General features: G+C 41.3%; 1 protein-coding gene across 1 annotated transcript in view; it reads left to right on the top strand.

Annotated features, from left to right (window-relative positions):
* Window positions 1-14,689, top strand: part of PEX5L (peroxisomal biogenesis factor 5 like) — a 122,918-nt gene that overhangs the window by 46,867 nt on the left and 61,362 nt on the right. Inside the window, exons 4-5 of the mRNA XM_040429984.1 lie at window positions 3,146-3,269; window positions 4,907-5,003. Coding sequence (XP_040285918.1) covers window positions 3,146-3,269; window positions 4,907-5,003 — 221 coding nt within the window. The remainder of the gene's footprint in view (window positions 1-3,145; window positions 3,270-4,906; window positions 5,004-14,689) is intronic.

Raw genomic sequence — 14,689 nt, 5'->3', positions numbered from 1 at the left:
TATGGGGTGATCACCCCCCTGTCATTGATCACCCCCCTGTAAGGCTCCATTCAGATGTCAGTATGTGTTTTGCGGATCCGATCCATGTATCCGTGGATCCGTAAAAATCATATGGATGTCTGAATGGAGCCTTACAGGGGGGTGATCAATGACAGGGGGTGATCAATGACAGGGGGGTGATCAGGGAGTCTATATGGGGTGATCACCCCCCTGTCATTGATCACCCCCCTGTAAGGCTCCATTCAGATGTCCGTATGTGTTTTGCGGATCCGATCCATGTATCCGTGGATCCGTAAAAATCATATGGACGTCTGAATGGAGCCTTACAGGGGGGTGATCAATGACAGGGGGGTGATCAATGACAGGGGGGTGATCAGGGAGTCTATATGGGGTGATCACCCCCCTGTCATTGATCACCCCCCTGTAAGGCTCCATTCAGATGTCCGTATGTGTTGTGCGGATCCGATCCATGTATCCGTGGATCCCTAAAAATCATATGGACGTCTGAATGGAGCCTTACAGGGGGGTGATCAATGACAGGGGGGTGATCAATGACAGGGGGGTGATCAGGGAGTCTATATGGGGTGATCACCCCCCTGTCATTGATCACCCCCCTGTAAGGCTCCATTCAGATGTCCGTATGTGTTTTGCGGATCCGATCCATGTATCCGTGGATCCGTAAAAATCATATGGACTTCTGAATGGAGCCTTACAGGGGGGTGATCAATGACAGGGGGGTGATCAGGGAGTCTATATGGGGTGATCACCCCCGTCATTGATCACCCCCCTGTAAGGCTCCATTCAGATGTCCGTACGTGTTTTGCGGATCCGATCCATGTATCCGTGGATCCGTAAAAATCATATGGACGTCTGAATGGAGCCGATCAGGGGTGATCAGGGGTTAATAAGGGGTTAATAGTGTAGTGGTGCTTGGTGCTACTTATTACAGAGCTGCCTATGTCCTCTGGTGGTCAATCCAAGCAAAGGGGACCACCAGAGGACCAGGTAGCAGGTATATTAGACGCTGTTATCAAAATACCAGTTTTCCCAGACAAAACCTCTCACTGTGTCACACTAGTAAATACCTAGTTTAAGTCACACATTTGTGTTATATGACTTTCCTGTATGGTATGGTGCACAGAGCGCCTCAGCATTTTCTTTTTGAAACTGGCAATTAGAGATGAGTGAATTAATGAAAATAATGAAATGATTCGACTGATTCGCCAAATTTAACCAAAAGTTTGTTTTGTGACAAATTACTTTGTCACGAAGCGCATTTTTTTGTAAGTAGTGGGTGCAATGACAGGGAGTCCCCCAGATGCGGGGTGTAAAATCAGTGTGAAATTAACATACAAAAAAATTAACTCAAACTTACCGCCTCCATTTGCTTGCTATGGGCTGGCCGCCGACATTAGGGTGATTTTCATATGACTTTGCTTATTCCCCAAGTCTCAGTGATGTAAAAGATATATATGCCAAATTTCAAGAAGTTTGGATAATATTTAGGGGTTGCACACATTGATTACTTTTATTACTACTCTTACTCCTGTACCTAGGAGGTTGGTCTAAAAACGACTTCAGTTTCAGGATTCCAGGGGCTCTGCATCAAGCAAGGTGGATGGCAAAGGCAATATATGCACTTAAAATTGTCCTCTTCACTAAACAGTTGAATATTTCTCAACGAGAATTGAAAGGAATGAAATGGGTTGCACATTTTGTCAGCCTCATATATGTTCACTTTTTGCACGAGGCAATTGTAAGTCGATGGGCTCCAAAAAATGATTTGGATATGCTACAGCTTCTAAACACTTACCCAGATGAAGACGTCAAAAAATATGCTCTCACAGTTGCTAAGAGACACCTTTGGTATCTGTCAGTAACAAACGTAGGATTGGCTTTTTTGGACGAACGTATTACTTACGCTGTTAAGGAAAATATGACAAAAAATTTAGAAACCAAACCTGCAAAGAAAAAGGAAATGAAACGATTAAAGGGTAAAAACCTAGTCTTTGAAGGAAAAGACCTAAGCCATTTCATTACTAATAAAACAAAGACGTTCTTTGAATTGTTTGGGATCCACGACGTGACAGAATACTGCAGTGATTCTCCAAGAAGCCATGTGAACGCTCTTAAGGTGTTGATACTGCAGAAAGAGGAAATGCTTTGATAAAAAAGATTAACGAATCGGTCAGGGATGAACAACAAAATCAATTCTTGTTAAGGGTAGTTGAGCATCACAGAAAAGTCGTCACCAAGCTAACAAAAGAAGGGATTGCATCGTTCAAAGTTGATTAATATAACACGTTTTGCCTACTACCTATTAATCTTAGGTTCTAGTTTTAATATTATTTTAAGTGTGATTTCTAGTTTTCCCAATAAAAGTAATTAACATTGAAAAATCATATTTTTTTGCCTACTTTTACAAAACTGATCAAAGTGTGCAACCTCTAAATATTATCCAATCTTCTTGAAATTTGTCATATATATATTTTACATCACTGAGACTCAGGGCGTAAGCAAAGTCTGCAAAAATGTTACATTTTGTTTTTTTCCATTACAAAATGAAACACCCTAGCCGACATCTTTCGGATTTCGGCCAAGATCTTCAATCAAGATTGCAGCTGGCGGCCCGTCGCGAGGAAATGGAGGAGGTAACCGTAAGTATGAATTTCTTTGTTTTTTACACTATTTCAGATTAAATCAATTCGCTAACACAAAGCACAAGGAAATTCGGCTTCGAGGTGAATCAAATTTATCCTGAAATTCGGATTGAATTCCACTTCGTGGGATTCAATTCGCTCAACTCTACTGGCAATTCAAACAAAAAAGGTTGCTGACCCCTGTTCTAGGCCAATGATTCCATGTGCTCTGGATCATAAACAGGATAAGCAGGGATGTATTTACTGTGTATAATGAAGTGGAGGAAGACAAATCAGAAGCTCCTGTGCATTTATATTATGGTCTACTCTTTAGTATAGGGTTCAATGAACTTACAAGTGATAGCAAGCCTGATGTTTATTTTATATTGCATTTATATGTTAATAATTAGTCACTGTATATCAGATTTTGTTCTTTGACTGCTACGTTAAATAAAAGAAGTTGTTTTTATTTGTCTTTTGTGTGAAGATCTCTTGCTTCCTTTTAGTCCATATTCAGACACAGTTGGAAAAATGGAATGATGGGTGTTTTCGAGGTGATAAAAGCAGCGACAGTCATCGGATCCTAGAAAGAAAACTATCATCCAAGGCATCTTCCAAAGAGCTCTTATGGTAAAGTTGATGCCCTCTGATAGAAGAAAAAGCATATATTGACACTTTAAAATAATAGGTTGTAGATGCAAATCAACTCATTTGTAAGGAATGTTTTCTAGGACATACAAATCAGCCTTTTATAAGACTTTTATAGAAGAGAGAGGGGTGATTTATTCAATTTAAAGATGATTAAAGGGGTAGGCCACTATATAAGTACTTTCCACTATATAGTCGGAGGTAGGGTAAAAAAGAGTTTCCTAATATACTTTATTAAAAATGTTTTTATAATTAGCCCCGCCCACTCAGCCCCGCTCTGCGTGCAGCCAGTTTGTCCACGCGACATGGAGGAGCTTTAGAGAAAGCTCGTCCATGGCTTTATTCTAACTGCACATGGGCTGCTTTTCCTAATAAGAGCAGCGCATGCCCAGTCTGCCCCTGCCACTGACGCGCTCCCTGCTCCAACTCTGTCTCTACAACCGGCTTATTCCTGTGAGAGTTCAGAGCGGGAAGAAAAGTAAGAGCGCGTCTGATCCCCGTTTGGCTCCGTTTCGTCAGACGGACACCAAAACGCTGCGAGCAGCGTTTTGACATCCGCCTCCAAAGCAGAATGGAGGTGGAACAGAGGCAAACGGAGGCATTCTGAACGTATCCTTAACCATTCAGAATGTATTAAGGGCAAAACTGATCCGTTTTGGACCGCTTGTGAGATCCCTGAACGGATCTCACAAACGGAAACCAAAACGCCAGTGTGAAAGTAGCCTAAATCAAAGTGGCGGACATGATTTGGTGCTAGACATGTTAGACACTTTTCTATTACCCTTTCTTTACTCTAAGGGTCCATTCACACGTCCGTAAGTGTTTTGCGGATAAAAACACGGACACCTGCAATGTGCGATCCGCAATTTGCGGACTGCACATCACAGACACTATAATAGAAAATGCTTTTTCTGGTCCGCAATTGCAGACAAGAATAGGACATGTTCTATTTTTTTCAGGAACGGAATTTCAGATCCCGAAAAAACGCATGCGGATCCCGAAAATGCGGATGCCAGAAAAGCGGATTTGCATCCGTTCCAGCCCTATTGAAAGTGAATGGGTCTGCAAATTGCGGATCGAATGCGGACCAAAATAACGGACGTGTGAATGGACCCTAACTCCTGGTTGTATTAGTTTAGACAAATATTTTGTACCAAGATATTGGCTTAATTTGGCACATTTTAAGCCATGGCCTCTTTTTCTAAGCCTCATTCCAGTCCCAGACAATTTTCAGTAATGTCTGGTGATATTAATCTCATGGAAGTCAGTAATGTCTGGTGACATAATAAAGCTTATGGAAGGCATGTACAGTAGTATTTGGTATAAAGATAACTAGAGCAATGTTTCACTTCATTAAAAGTATGAGAATCTTGTCTATATTAGACTGCCTTCACACTTGTAGTTTTTGGTGCCTTTTTTTTTAGCCCAAAACAGAAGTGGATAAAAAGAAGAAGATGCATATAAAGTCTTTCCTTTATGTTGAATTCCTTTTGGATTCACTTCTGGGTTTAAAAACTGTATAAAAACTTCACCAAAAACTGTATCAAAAGCTACATGTGTGAATCCAGCCTGAGGACCATATCATTCACATTAAAATGTGTCCATGGCTCTTTTGTCAGGTCCGCTGAAAGGTCAAATGCTGATCCCACCAGAGACAGGAAAAATGCACTGGAATCAGAACAACCATCTGACTATGAATTAGCACCTACAGTAAAAGTAAGTATGAAAGTCACACTTTAATGAATTAGTGAATCCCAACTCCTCTCCCTGTGGGAGTCGATCAGTAAATTTATGTAAGGGAATGAATCCTGGGGGCAAATTTATCAACTTCTGTGCGCCAGTAAAGTGGAGTCAAAAACGTTTTGTGCAACCACTATTTGTGCAAATTTTGTGACTTTTTCGGGTTAAACACTGTGCCCACCATGTGGAATGCATGCGGGGCTTAGCTGGAGGGGGCATGACCTCACACAGCCCAGCTATAATTTGTACCGGGAACTGTTGTAATTTGTGTTCTGCTATCTGGTATCTTTTAAAACACAAATATTTCATGTTCAACAAGGTTTTTTTTTTCAGATTTCAGGAGCATCCATGGGCATGAAAGTGTCCTCATCTTTAGCTTGAAAGTGAATATTTATTTGGTGGCACTAACCCCTTTGCCCGGTGGCTGCCCTGGTATGGTCGCTACATCGACGACCTGTTGTTCATATGGTGCAGCGATGTGGCCGCCATGCCAGTGTTTATCTGTTTCCTGAACAGTAATACCCTCAATCTTAGTTTTACTCATTACAATCATCATGAACATATTACTTTTTTGAATCTAAATTTATAAATAGATTGGATGAATCAAAAGGTTAGAAATACAACTCACAGAAGAAGCACAGCCTGCAATACCATATTGAGTGCTGATTCCTGCCACTCATTCAATACTATTCAGTTGCTTCTGATTGGTGAATTTACTCGCGCCAAAAGGAACTGCTCCGCTGATGATGGTTTCAAACAGGAGTCTGTTCACATTAGGAAGAGACTAAGCAACTCTGGTTACCCCTCATGGATCCCAAATACTGTAGAGCAGAGAACATAATGAGGTCAAAAAGCAGAATGGATTTGTTGTATTCCAGTAAATCAGTCAGTGTGCATGATGGTAAAACTGCTAAACCGGTGTATTTTTCAACCCCATAGAGCTGTGAATTTAAAGCAATCAGCAGCATTGTGAAGAAATACACTACCGGAGTTAAACACTGATCCTGGATTCTCAGAAGTCATAAACGGTGGCGTTCAATGTATCCCTAAAAAAACTAAATCTGTAGCACAGATACTGTCCCCAAGTCTGTTTGTGGACAGGGCTGGGGGCCCCACTCAGGCAACTTGGTCACAGTATAATGGTTCCTTCAAACGTAGTGTTATTCAAATATTCAAGGACTTTGTTTCTTCTGCCAATGGTACCAAGTACAAAATCAAACAGTATATCATCTGTAATACTGATAATGTTATATACCTTATTACATGCAAAACTTGCAGCCTAGAATAAGTGTGCTATACAGAGGGACCGCTCAAAATCAGAATCTGCAGACATTTATCAGATGGTATCAATTTGGAAAATAAGAAAAAAAAAACACTAAAACAGATGTCTGCTCTTCACATGCGGCAGATTTTGTGGCAGAAAATCAGTTCCATTCACCTTAATGCAGAAATCCATGTGCTTACTGCCCCTATTAAAACGAATGGAACAGATTTTCAGTCGCAAAATTTTCTGCCACCAAATAATGAAAATCAGTCTTCATATAGTTAATGATAACCTCTTTCTAACAAAGCTAGAACCAGCCCTGTACCTGACATGGATCTAGAGATCTCTCCATTCATTGCTCCTCTAGATTTATATCAAGCTGACAGCTCAAGGGGAGTATCTTTTCTGCTGCAGCTAGGGGGCGTGTCCATGCTCTCCCTATCACAGCTCAGAAGGTGTGTCCATGCTCTCCCTCTCACAGAAGGCAATTGAAGGATGAAACTGAGCATGTGCGGCCATCACAGCGAGCAGGTCAAAGAAATAACAAAAAAAAGAAACAGCTGGAGGCGCTATACAGATACATTTTATTGAATACATTTTTCATTACATGCAATAACAGAAGTATTCAGATCCAGGTGCTGATTTGAAAACAGTAGAATATTTTTCATGGGACAACCCCTTTAACTATGTCTAACTATCAGAAGCATATGAAAACTTACCTCACTAGCATTCCATGATATCATCTTCTCCATTAGGTTCTTGTAATATCCGTGGAGATACTTATTTTTACCTATACTAAGAAACACCCAAATGGTATTGATTATAAAGAGAGGAAAGCATGGTGTTATGCAAGCGGGTGTGGACCCACTGCTCCACTGACTGGCTGTACTCTGGAGGGGTATGACTAACCAACTAACTGGTCTTTACTAGAGCCTCTGATGGTGAGGATAGGCTTGAGCCGTTAGGGTAGTTGCCAGGTGCCACTCCAGAGCAGTCCCCGAGTCAGTGGCAGCTGACCCGGGGGGCAGAGTACCTGGTGAAGCACCGAGGGGACGTGCGTGGCCAGGGGGTTCCTGGTCTGGACAGGTGGCGATCAAGAACGGTCAGTAAGCAAAGTCCGAAGTCATAGGCAGGCAGCAAACAAACAAAGTCCATAAACAAGATCTGAGGTCGGGGGCAGGCGGCAAACAGGTAAAGTTTATAAACTAAGTCCGAGGTCAGAGGCAGGTGGCAAAGTCCAGGAGTTCAATAAGCAAGGTCCGGTACACAGCGAAGCAGACAAGAGAGACACCTTAGCACTTGGTGATAGACAAACTAAAAACATGAGTAGAAGCGCCTTTCAATACCTGCTGAAATCCAGCCATATGCTAGTGAGACAGAGGGCGTGTATGTGCTGCTTCATAGGTGAAGAGAGTCACACCCACACAAGATCAAACACCAGTGCAAGTCTCCAGCAGGAAGGAAACTCTGGCATGGAACACAGATAGCATAGTTAAGTTACCTGCTGCCCGTGCTTGTCAGCACAGCGCGCAGGAGGAAAAGAGGGAGCCTGGCGCCCATGCCCGCGGTTAGGGGCAGCGGCGCTGGCATGGACTGCTGGGCTAACACATGGAAGGCAGTTTAGGTTACTCCCTATATTGTAGAAGGAATCTGGTGCTGCATAACGAGTCCCAGGAGAAGTATGACTTCTATTGTAAGATATGTTTGCATGCTCATTGGCACTGTTATGTTGCATCCCCAGCCTCCATTCATGCAGTGATTCACAAGCTATTTTCTTGCAAGCTGCATCTACTTGCTGTTCAATCTTGGGAAGTGAAAGGTTATTGGCTGGCCAGTCTTGACAAGTAAGAAACACCTATCATGAATATAGAATGGCAGTTGTCGAGACAACACAATCAGCCTCCTGTCGTGTTCAATGGTAGATGAGTGTCTGACATCTCTATTCTTGATTCTGTACTTCTGAAATTCTCTGAAATTAGAATTTGAATGTAATGGATTTTATGTTTCCCGTGGCTCCTCATTTGGAAATTACATTGTTTATTTCAGCTGCATAAAATACTAAGCTAATGTCCCAATCCCACTTTCTTTGAAACCCTTCAGACATCATTTTTGGAATAGTTTTAGTATATGGAAGTTTCTGCAGGTAATAATCATTTCCAGAAATATTTGCCGTATCTTCATTAGAAGATAATGTTTCTGGGTACTAAGGAAATAGACCAGGCGTCATATTAAATATCATGAAAATACATACACTGTAGTTAATTTGGTTACATTGCAATAGATGCAATCTGCATGTTTGTTTCTCTACTTTATTGTAATGTTTGCTTCTATCTGATTTCATAGGTAGAGGTAAGGTTTTATCACATCATTATGCAAATGATTACAGAAAGTTTAGTCATAAATGATTAAAGGGGTTTTCCAAGATTCTAATACTGATGACCTATCCCCTGGATAGGTCATCAGTATCTGATCGATGGGGGTCTGACAGCAGGGACCCCTGCCGATCAGCTGTTTGAGAAGACACCTGAGCTCCTGTGAGCTTTCCATAGGCCAGTAATGACACATTCATCAGTCACGTGGCCTAGGAGCAGCGCAGCCCCATAAAAGTGAATGGGGCCGAGCTGCGATACCAAGCACAGCCGCTATATATCGTACAGCACTGTGCTAGCGGGAAGGCCGTGGAGCATTTTGCTCATGAGGAGTGAGCCAAAATACCTGTGGACAGGTAAAGAAGTTTCATTGAGAGTTACAGAAATCACTTAATTGCAATGATTGCCTTAAAAAGTTGTGCAACAAAATATTAAGTTAAGGGTGCCATTATTTTTGTCCAGGCCAGTTTCATTAGTTTGTTTTATAAATTATTTTGTTGAACCACAATTCAAAAGGAATATCGGTTTTTCATTAGTTGATATTCAGTAAATCTTTATTTATGATTACTTTTGCCAGTGTCAGGTTATTTCAGTGACCATTGTGGGTTTTACTTTCTTTAATGGAAGAGTACAAACAATTTTGACCACATCTGTATACTTTAAGATTAATGATATTGCATGACACAATCTCTTCTTTAAGACAATAAAGCTAAACGTAGTAGCAGCCTCTTTCTATATTCCTCCCCTGATGGAGATTATAGGGTAGCCCTCGGTTTGTTTATTTTGGGCACTGAGTAATACTTTATATTCCCTATAGAAAAACTTGACTGCTTGCAACCACAGATACCCCATAAATAGTGAAAGTAAATTGCAATAAAATGTATGAATCCCTTAACAAAAGTAAATGATTTTCCAAATACACTGTGCAAGTTTCTCAACCTTTTGAGGAAAGAAGCCTCATTAAAGAATCTCTAAGGAGCAAAACTAATACAGTGCTGCTGACTACAGAAACCCCAGGAAAAGGCATTAAGGGAATTGGAGCTATTCGGAGGAACCGCCATATGCTGACCTATTGATAAGTCACTTAAGCATCTATTCCTACAATTTGCCATCTGCTTCTCATTATGTGTGAATGTGTAACATAACCACAGAGTCCACTTGGTCATAAACAATCTGCACAGTGAAAATGAAGAAATAAATAAAAATAAGCAACAAAATCCAGTAATGTTTAACACCACGGCTTCATCTTGTAGAGTCTAGGTGGCATTGCAGGCTCAAGGAAGCAGTACTGAAGTGGACTTAGATTGACTGCTGGAGTTCTGTTCCAATCTGAGCCTCTGCTAACATAGAGCACCAAATGGCATTAAAACGTAACTATATATAGTATTTTGATGACAGACAAGGTCATCTGCGTTAATGAGGTCTGTTTTTCTAAAGGCTTGTGTATGTCCATATTATTGTTCCATGCAACCTCAAAATTGTAAAGCTGTAATTCAGCACCCATACATGTAGTGTGGGCCATATCTGCACCTCCAATGTCCTATAGTTTCTTTTGACTGACGCTATACAAGTTTAAGATAAATATTTTTTGCATGCTCGATCATAAGCGGTATAACATAGAGGTATTCTGCCTGGAAGCATTGTTTCTAAGGCTCCCTTCATGCTGCGTTAGGCTACTTTCACACTCGCGTTTTGGCTTTCCATTTCTGAGATCCGTTCAGGGCTCTCACAAGCGGTCCAAAACGGATCAGTTTGCATTCTAATGCATTCTGAATGGAAAAGGATCAGTTTGCATCAGTTCAGTCTCCATTCCGCTTTGGAGACGGACACCAAAAGGCTGCTTGCGTCTGGTGAAACTGAGCCAAACGGATCCATCCTGGCACACAATGTAAGTCAATCGGGACCGATACGTTTTCACTGCCACAATCTGCCACAATGGAAAACGGATTTGTCCCCCATTGACTTTCAATAGTGTTCAAGACGGATTCGTTTTGGCTATGTTAAAGATAATACAAACGGATCCGTTCAGAATGGATGCAGACAGTTGTATTATCTGAACGGATCCGTCCATGACAAAACGCGAGTGTGAAAGTAGCCTTAGTCGTTTGTCCAAGGTTTCCACTCAGAAGATCTTTCAATAGAAGCCTCAGGTCACCTGTATATGTATGTTTAAAGCTGTCCACACAGCTCGGCCAACAGCTATCTCTCTCGGATCTCTCCTAGCTTCCCCATAAACATACATGTTTATTCTATGAGGAGAGCAGAGAAAGCCACACCTTTGCCAGTGGCTTATATCCATGGGGAACAAAATGATCAGGCGAAGATATTCATTTTGCCCAATCCTTGTCTCCCCTGACATCATCTGTCGAGGGAGAGTCAGGAGTTCCCTACACACATTAGTCTGTCAGGCAAACCAACCGTTCTTGGTGGGTTCGACTGAGAAAAGACTAACGTGAATGTCCAGCTTTACACATAAGCTTCCATGTTTTAAAAAGTATACCACGAAGCATACATTTATCTTTACTGGAAGTCTTTGAATGCGCTATTTCATACAGCAAAAAAATGGTAGACAGCCAGAAGAAGGCCAAACTCAGGGTAAAAAAACCTAAGTGAGATTGTCGCCTTATGTACGCCACACCATAGACTCTGTATGGAAGCACACAGAGGAAATACATACGTTTGCATATTTCACTTTTAATAAATGATAAATCAAGCTAGTGTTTTATTCAGTTCTACAGGTCAGAGGTGGCCTGCACTGGACTGTGTGATCAGTAGTGGCATCATCCCTCCAGCCAAAAAGACTCCTCCAAGGAGAATGGCCTGCTTTGCTGGGTGTCTGAGCGATCTCATTTATTTCCTGAGACTCAGGGACAAACCAAAAGAGTGGACAAGTACTGGATTCCTAAATGGTCAGGATGTGGCCCTGTCTGGTTGACGGGGAAACTGCAGAGCCCTCAGGTGTTTCATGTACCAACTTGTTTTTGCACAGAGAACTAACCTAAACAAATGAATAAGTAAAAATAGCAAAATTATGCAATGAACAGATATTACAAAGATTCTGAAGAATTTGCCTTCAGTGATGCCCAGAATGCAGCAGTCAGCTTAAATACATGTATACAGCACCTTCTTAATCTCATTGTACTGTGGAAAATAAAAAGTATGAGTATACAGAGAAGAGAAAATCTGCGTACTGAGGGGCGCTTACTAAAGTTTTTACTCCACTACTGTGGCCATATTTGTGACTTCTAGAGATTTTCACTACTTTTCTAAACTGTCGAGAAAATGGTTGGGTTCTCCAAATGTATTACAGTGATCAAGAAGACCAACTAAACCTGAAATATGTTGGTTTTGCATTATCATGTCCATGGTGAAAATGTAGCCATTATCCTGTGAGTGTCTAGTAGCAGAGGGTCACTGACAAGTGGTTAAAGGAATGGTCACGTCTGCTCTTAGCTAATACTTTAATGCCCTACACCTCCTGAAAAATGACCTTTACATTCTGTGGCTTGTAATGGAGCAGATCATTAAGTATTGATGAGCTGGTACTCAGCTTCTAAAATGCGGCTATATCAAGATTGGTATATTTATATATTCATTATCTGTGCTGTCTACCCGTAAATCCTTTTTCATTTTTAAGATGTCTACATTGGATAGAACTTCTTAATCTATTCCCGCTTTCAGGATATTTCTTCTTATACAATTAAATAATCTTTAACCACAGGTTCCATGAACTCAGATTCTTCTGATCCATATTAATGCTTAAATGGTCACTGAGGGGGTCATTTATCAAACTGGTGTAAAGTAGAACTGGCTCAGTTGCCCATAGCAACCAATCAGATTCCAACTTACATTTTACAAACGAGCTGTCCAAAATGAAAGGAGGAATCTGATTGGTTGCTATGGGTAACTAAGCCAGTTCTACTTTACACCAGTTTGATAAATGACTCCCTAACTTTTCCAACGAGTTATTCTCAATGGTCACTTTAGGTGAACCTGAACAAATGTGCAAATTATGTTTATTAAAAATGTTCATGTTTTCACCCTAAAAACCTTTTTGAAATCCCTACCATAGTGGTCTCCCTTCTAGCAATTTTGTTGTCACTCGCCGTTATTAAATCTATAGCAGCAGAGAGAGAACTAGAGGGACTAAAGTGGGGGCTGGAATGCCAACACCTAATCATCTCAGACACTGGAGAGAAAAAAGGAACTGATCCCTGACATTTAGAATGCCTTCCTTAGATATGTTATTGTGTCCTCAAGCCTTAGGGCTCATGTCCACGAATGTAATGGCTCCGTGCCCGTGCTGCGGACCGCAAATTGCAGTCCGCAATGCACAGCACCGACCATAGGGCAGCTGCATGCACTACTCTTTTGCGGTGCAGAGGCACGGCCAGAAACACCACGGAAGCACTCCGTAGTGCTTCCGTGGGGTTCCGATCCGTGCTTCCGCACCGCATCTCCGGATTTGCGGACCCATTCAAGTGAATGGGTCCGCATCCATGGTGCGAAATGCACACGGCTGGTGACCCGTGTATTGCGGAACCGCCGTATGCGGTCCTCAGCACGGGCACGGAGCCCTTACGTTCGTGGGCATGAGCCCTTACTCTCTCACGCACACACACTCTCACACCAGAAGAGGGATAATTACTCGGGCTAATCATAACTTTGAAAGGCACTGCTGGGAAGAAATGTACTTTACTTAGACTCCCAGGTTTATATGTCTGCTCTCCTCAGGCTGGTTACAAGTTTGTAAAAGGAAGTCTAGACCAGTATAAAACTGGCAGACCACCTGCAGGGGACACACCCACCAGCTCTGTGAGGACAGCAGAATGCCGCTTTACAAAAGCAAAGCAGTTAGCAGCCAAAAACACAGCGCCTGAGTGCTTGGGGAGGCTTGAATATAATCTAAACTATGTCCCCAGCCAGAACAAGCATTTTTTTTTAGATAATGTTGAAAACTCAGTTACCCTTTAACCCCTTTATGACCAGCGCCATACATGTACGGCGCAGGTCGGCACTTTAAACATGGTGCCCACTTGTGCGTACTGTGGGCGCGATAGTCGCTGGGTGCCTGCTGTTTCATATAGCAGACACCCGCTGCTAAAGTCTGCGACTGGTGGTAATGCCGATCGTGGACTGAATGCTCTAAAATCCGGAAGCACAGCTGAGATCGGGGGAGCCGGATGCATTGTGTGGCAGCTTCAGCTGTCTCACATTAGTTCCTATGGAGCCCCTGCCTGTGACAGGGCTCCATAGTAATACATTGAAACTCTTATACACTCCAATGCTAGTGCAATCTGATAAATGCTTGTTATAGTTCCCTGTGGGAACAATAAAATAGTGTCCAAAAATTATTATTTTTTAAATAAAAAAAATACTAAAAATTCAAAACACCGCCCTTTCCCCAAAATGTAAAAAAAAAAATGTAAACAATACAAATAATGGGTATCACCACGTGCAAAAACGCCTGTACTATTAAAATGTAACGACGAAATTGACAATTTGCCATTTTTGGTCATCTCACCTCCCACAATTTTTTTTTTATAAAAAGTGATCAAAAAGTCTTCTACACCCCAGAATGGTATTAATGCAAAGTACAGATCACCCAGCTCTGTACACACCTCTATACACATAGCTACAAAAAAGTTATAGGGGTCAGAATTTTACTTTTTTTTTTTCAGTATTAGAATGCAAGAAAAACTATATATACAGGGAGTGCAGAATTATTAGGCAAGTTGTATTTTTCAGGATTAATTTTATTATTGAACAACAACCATGTTCTCAATGAACCCAAAAAACTCATTAATATCAAAGCTGAATATTTTTGGAAGTAGTTTTTAGTTTGTTTTTAGTTTTAGCTATTTTAGGGGGATATCTGTGTGTGCAGGTGACTATTACTGTGCATAATTATTAGGCAACTTAACAAAAAACAAATATATACCCATTTAAATTATTTATTTTTACCAATGAAACCAATATAACATCTCAACATTCACAAATATACATTTCTGACATTCAAAAACAAAACA

Source organism: Bufo bufo, chromosome 4, assembly GCF_905171765.1.
Source record: "Bufo bufo chromosome 4, aBufBuf1.1, whole genome shotgun sequence".
NCBI classification, from domain to species: domain Eukaryota; kingdom Metazoa; phylum Chordata; class Amphibia; order Anura; family Bufonidae; genus Bufo; species Bufo bufo.
This window is presented reverse-complemented; position numbering and strand designations above follow the sequence as displayed.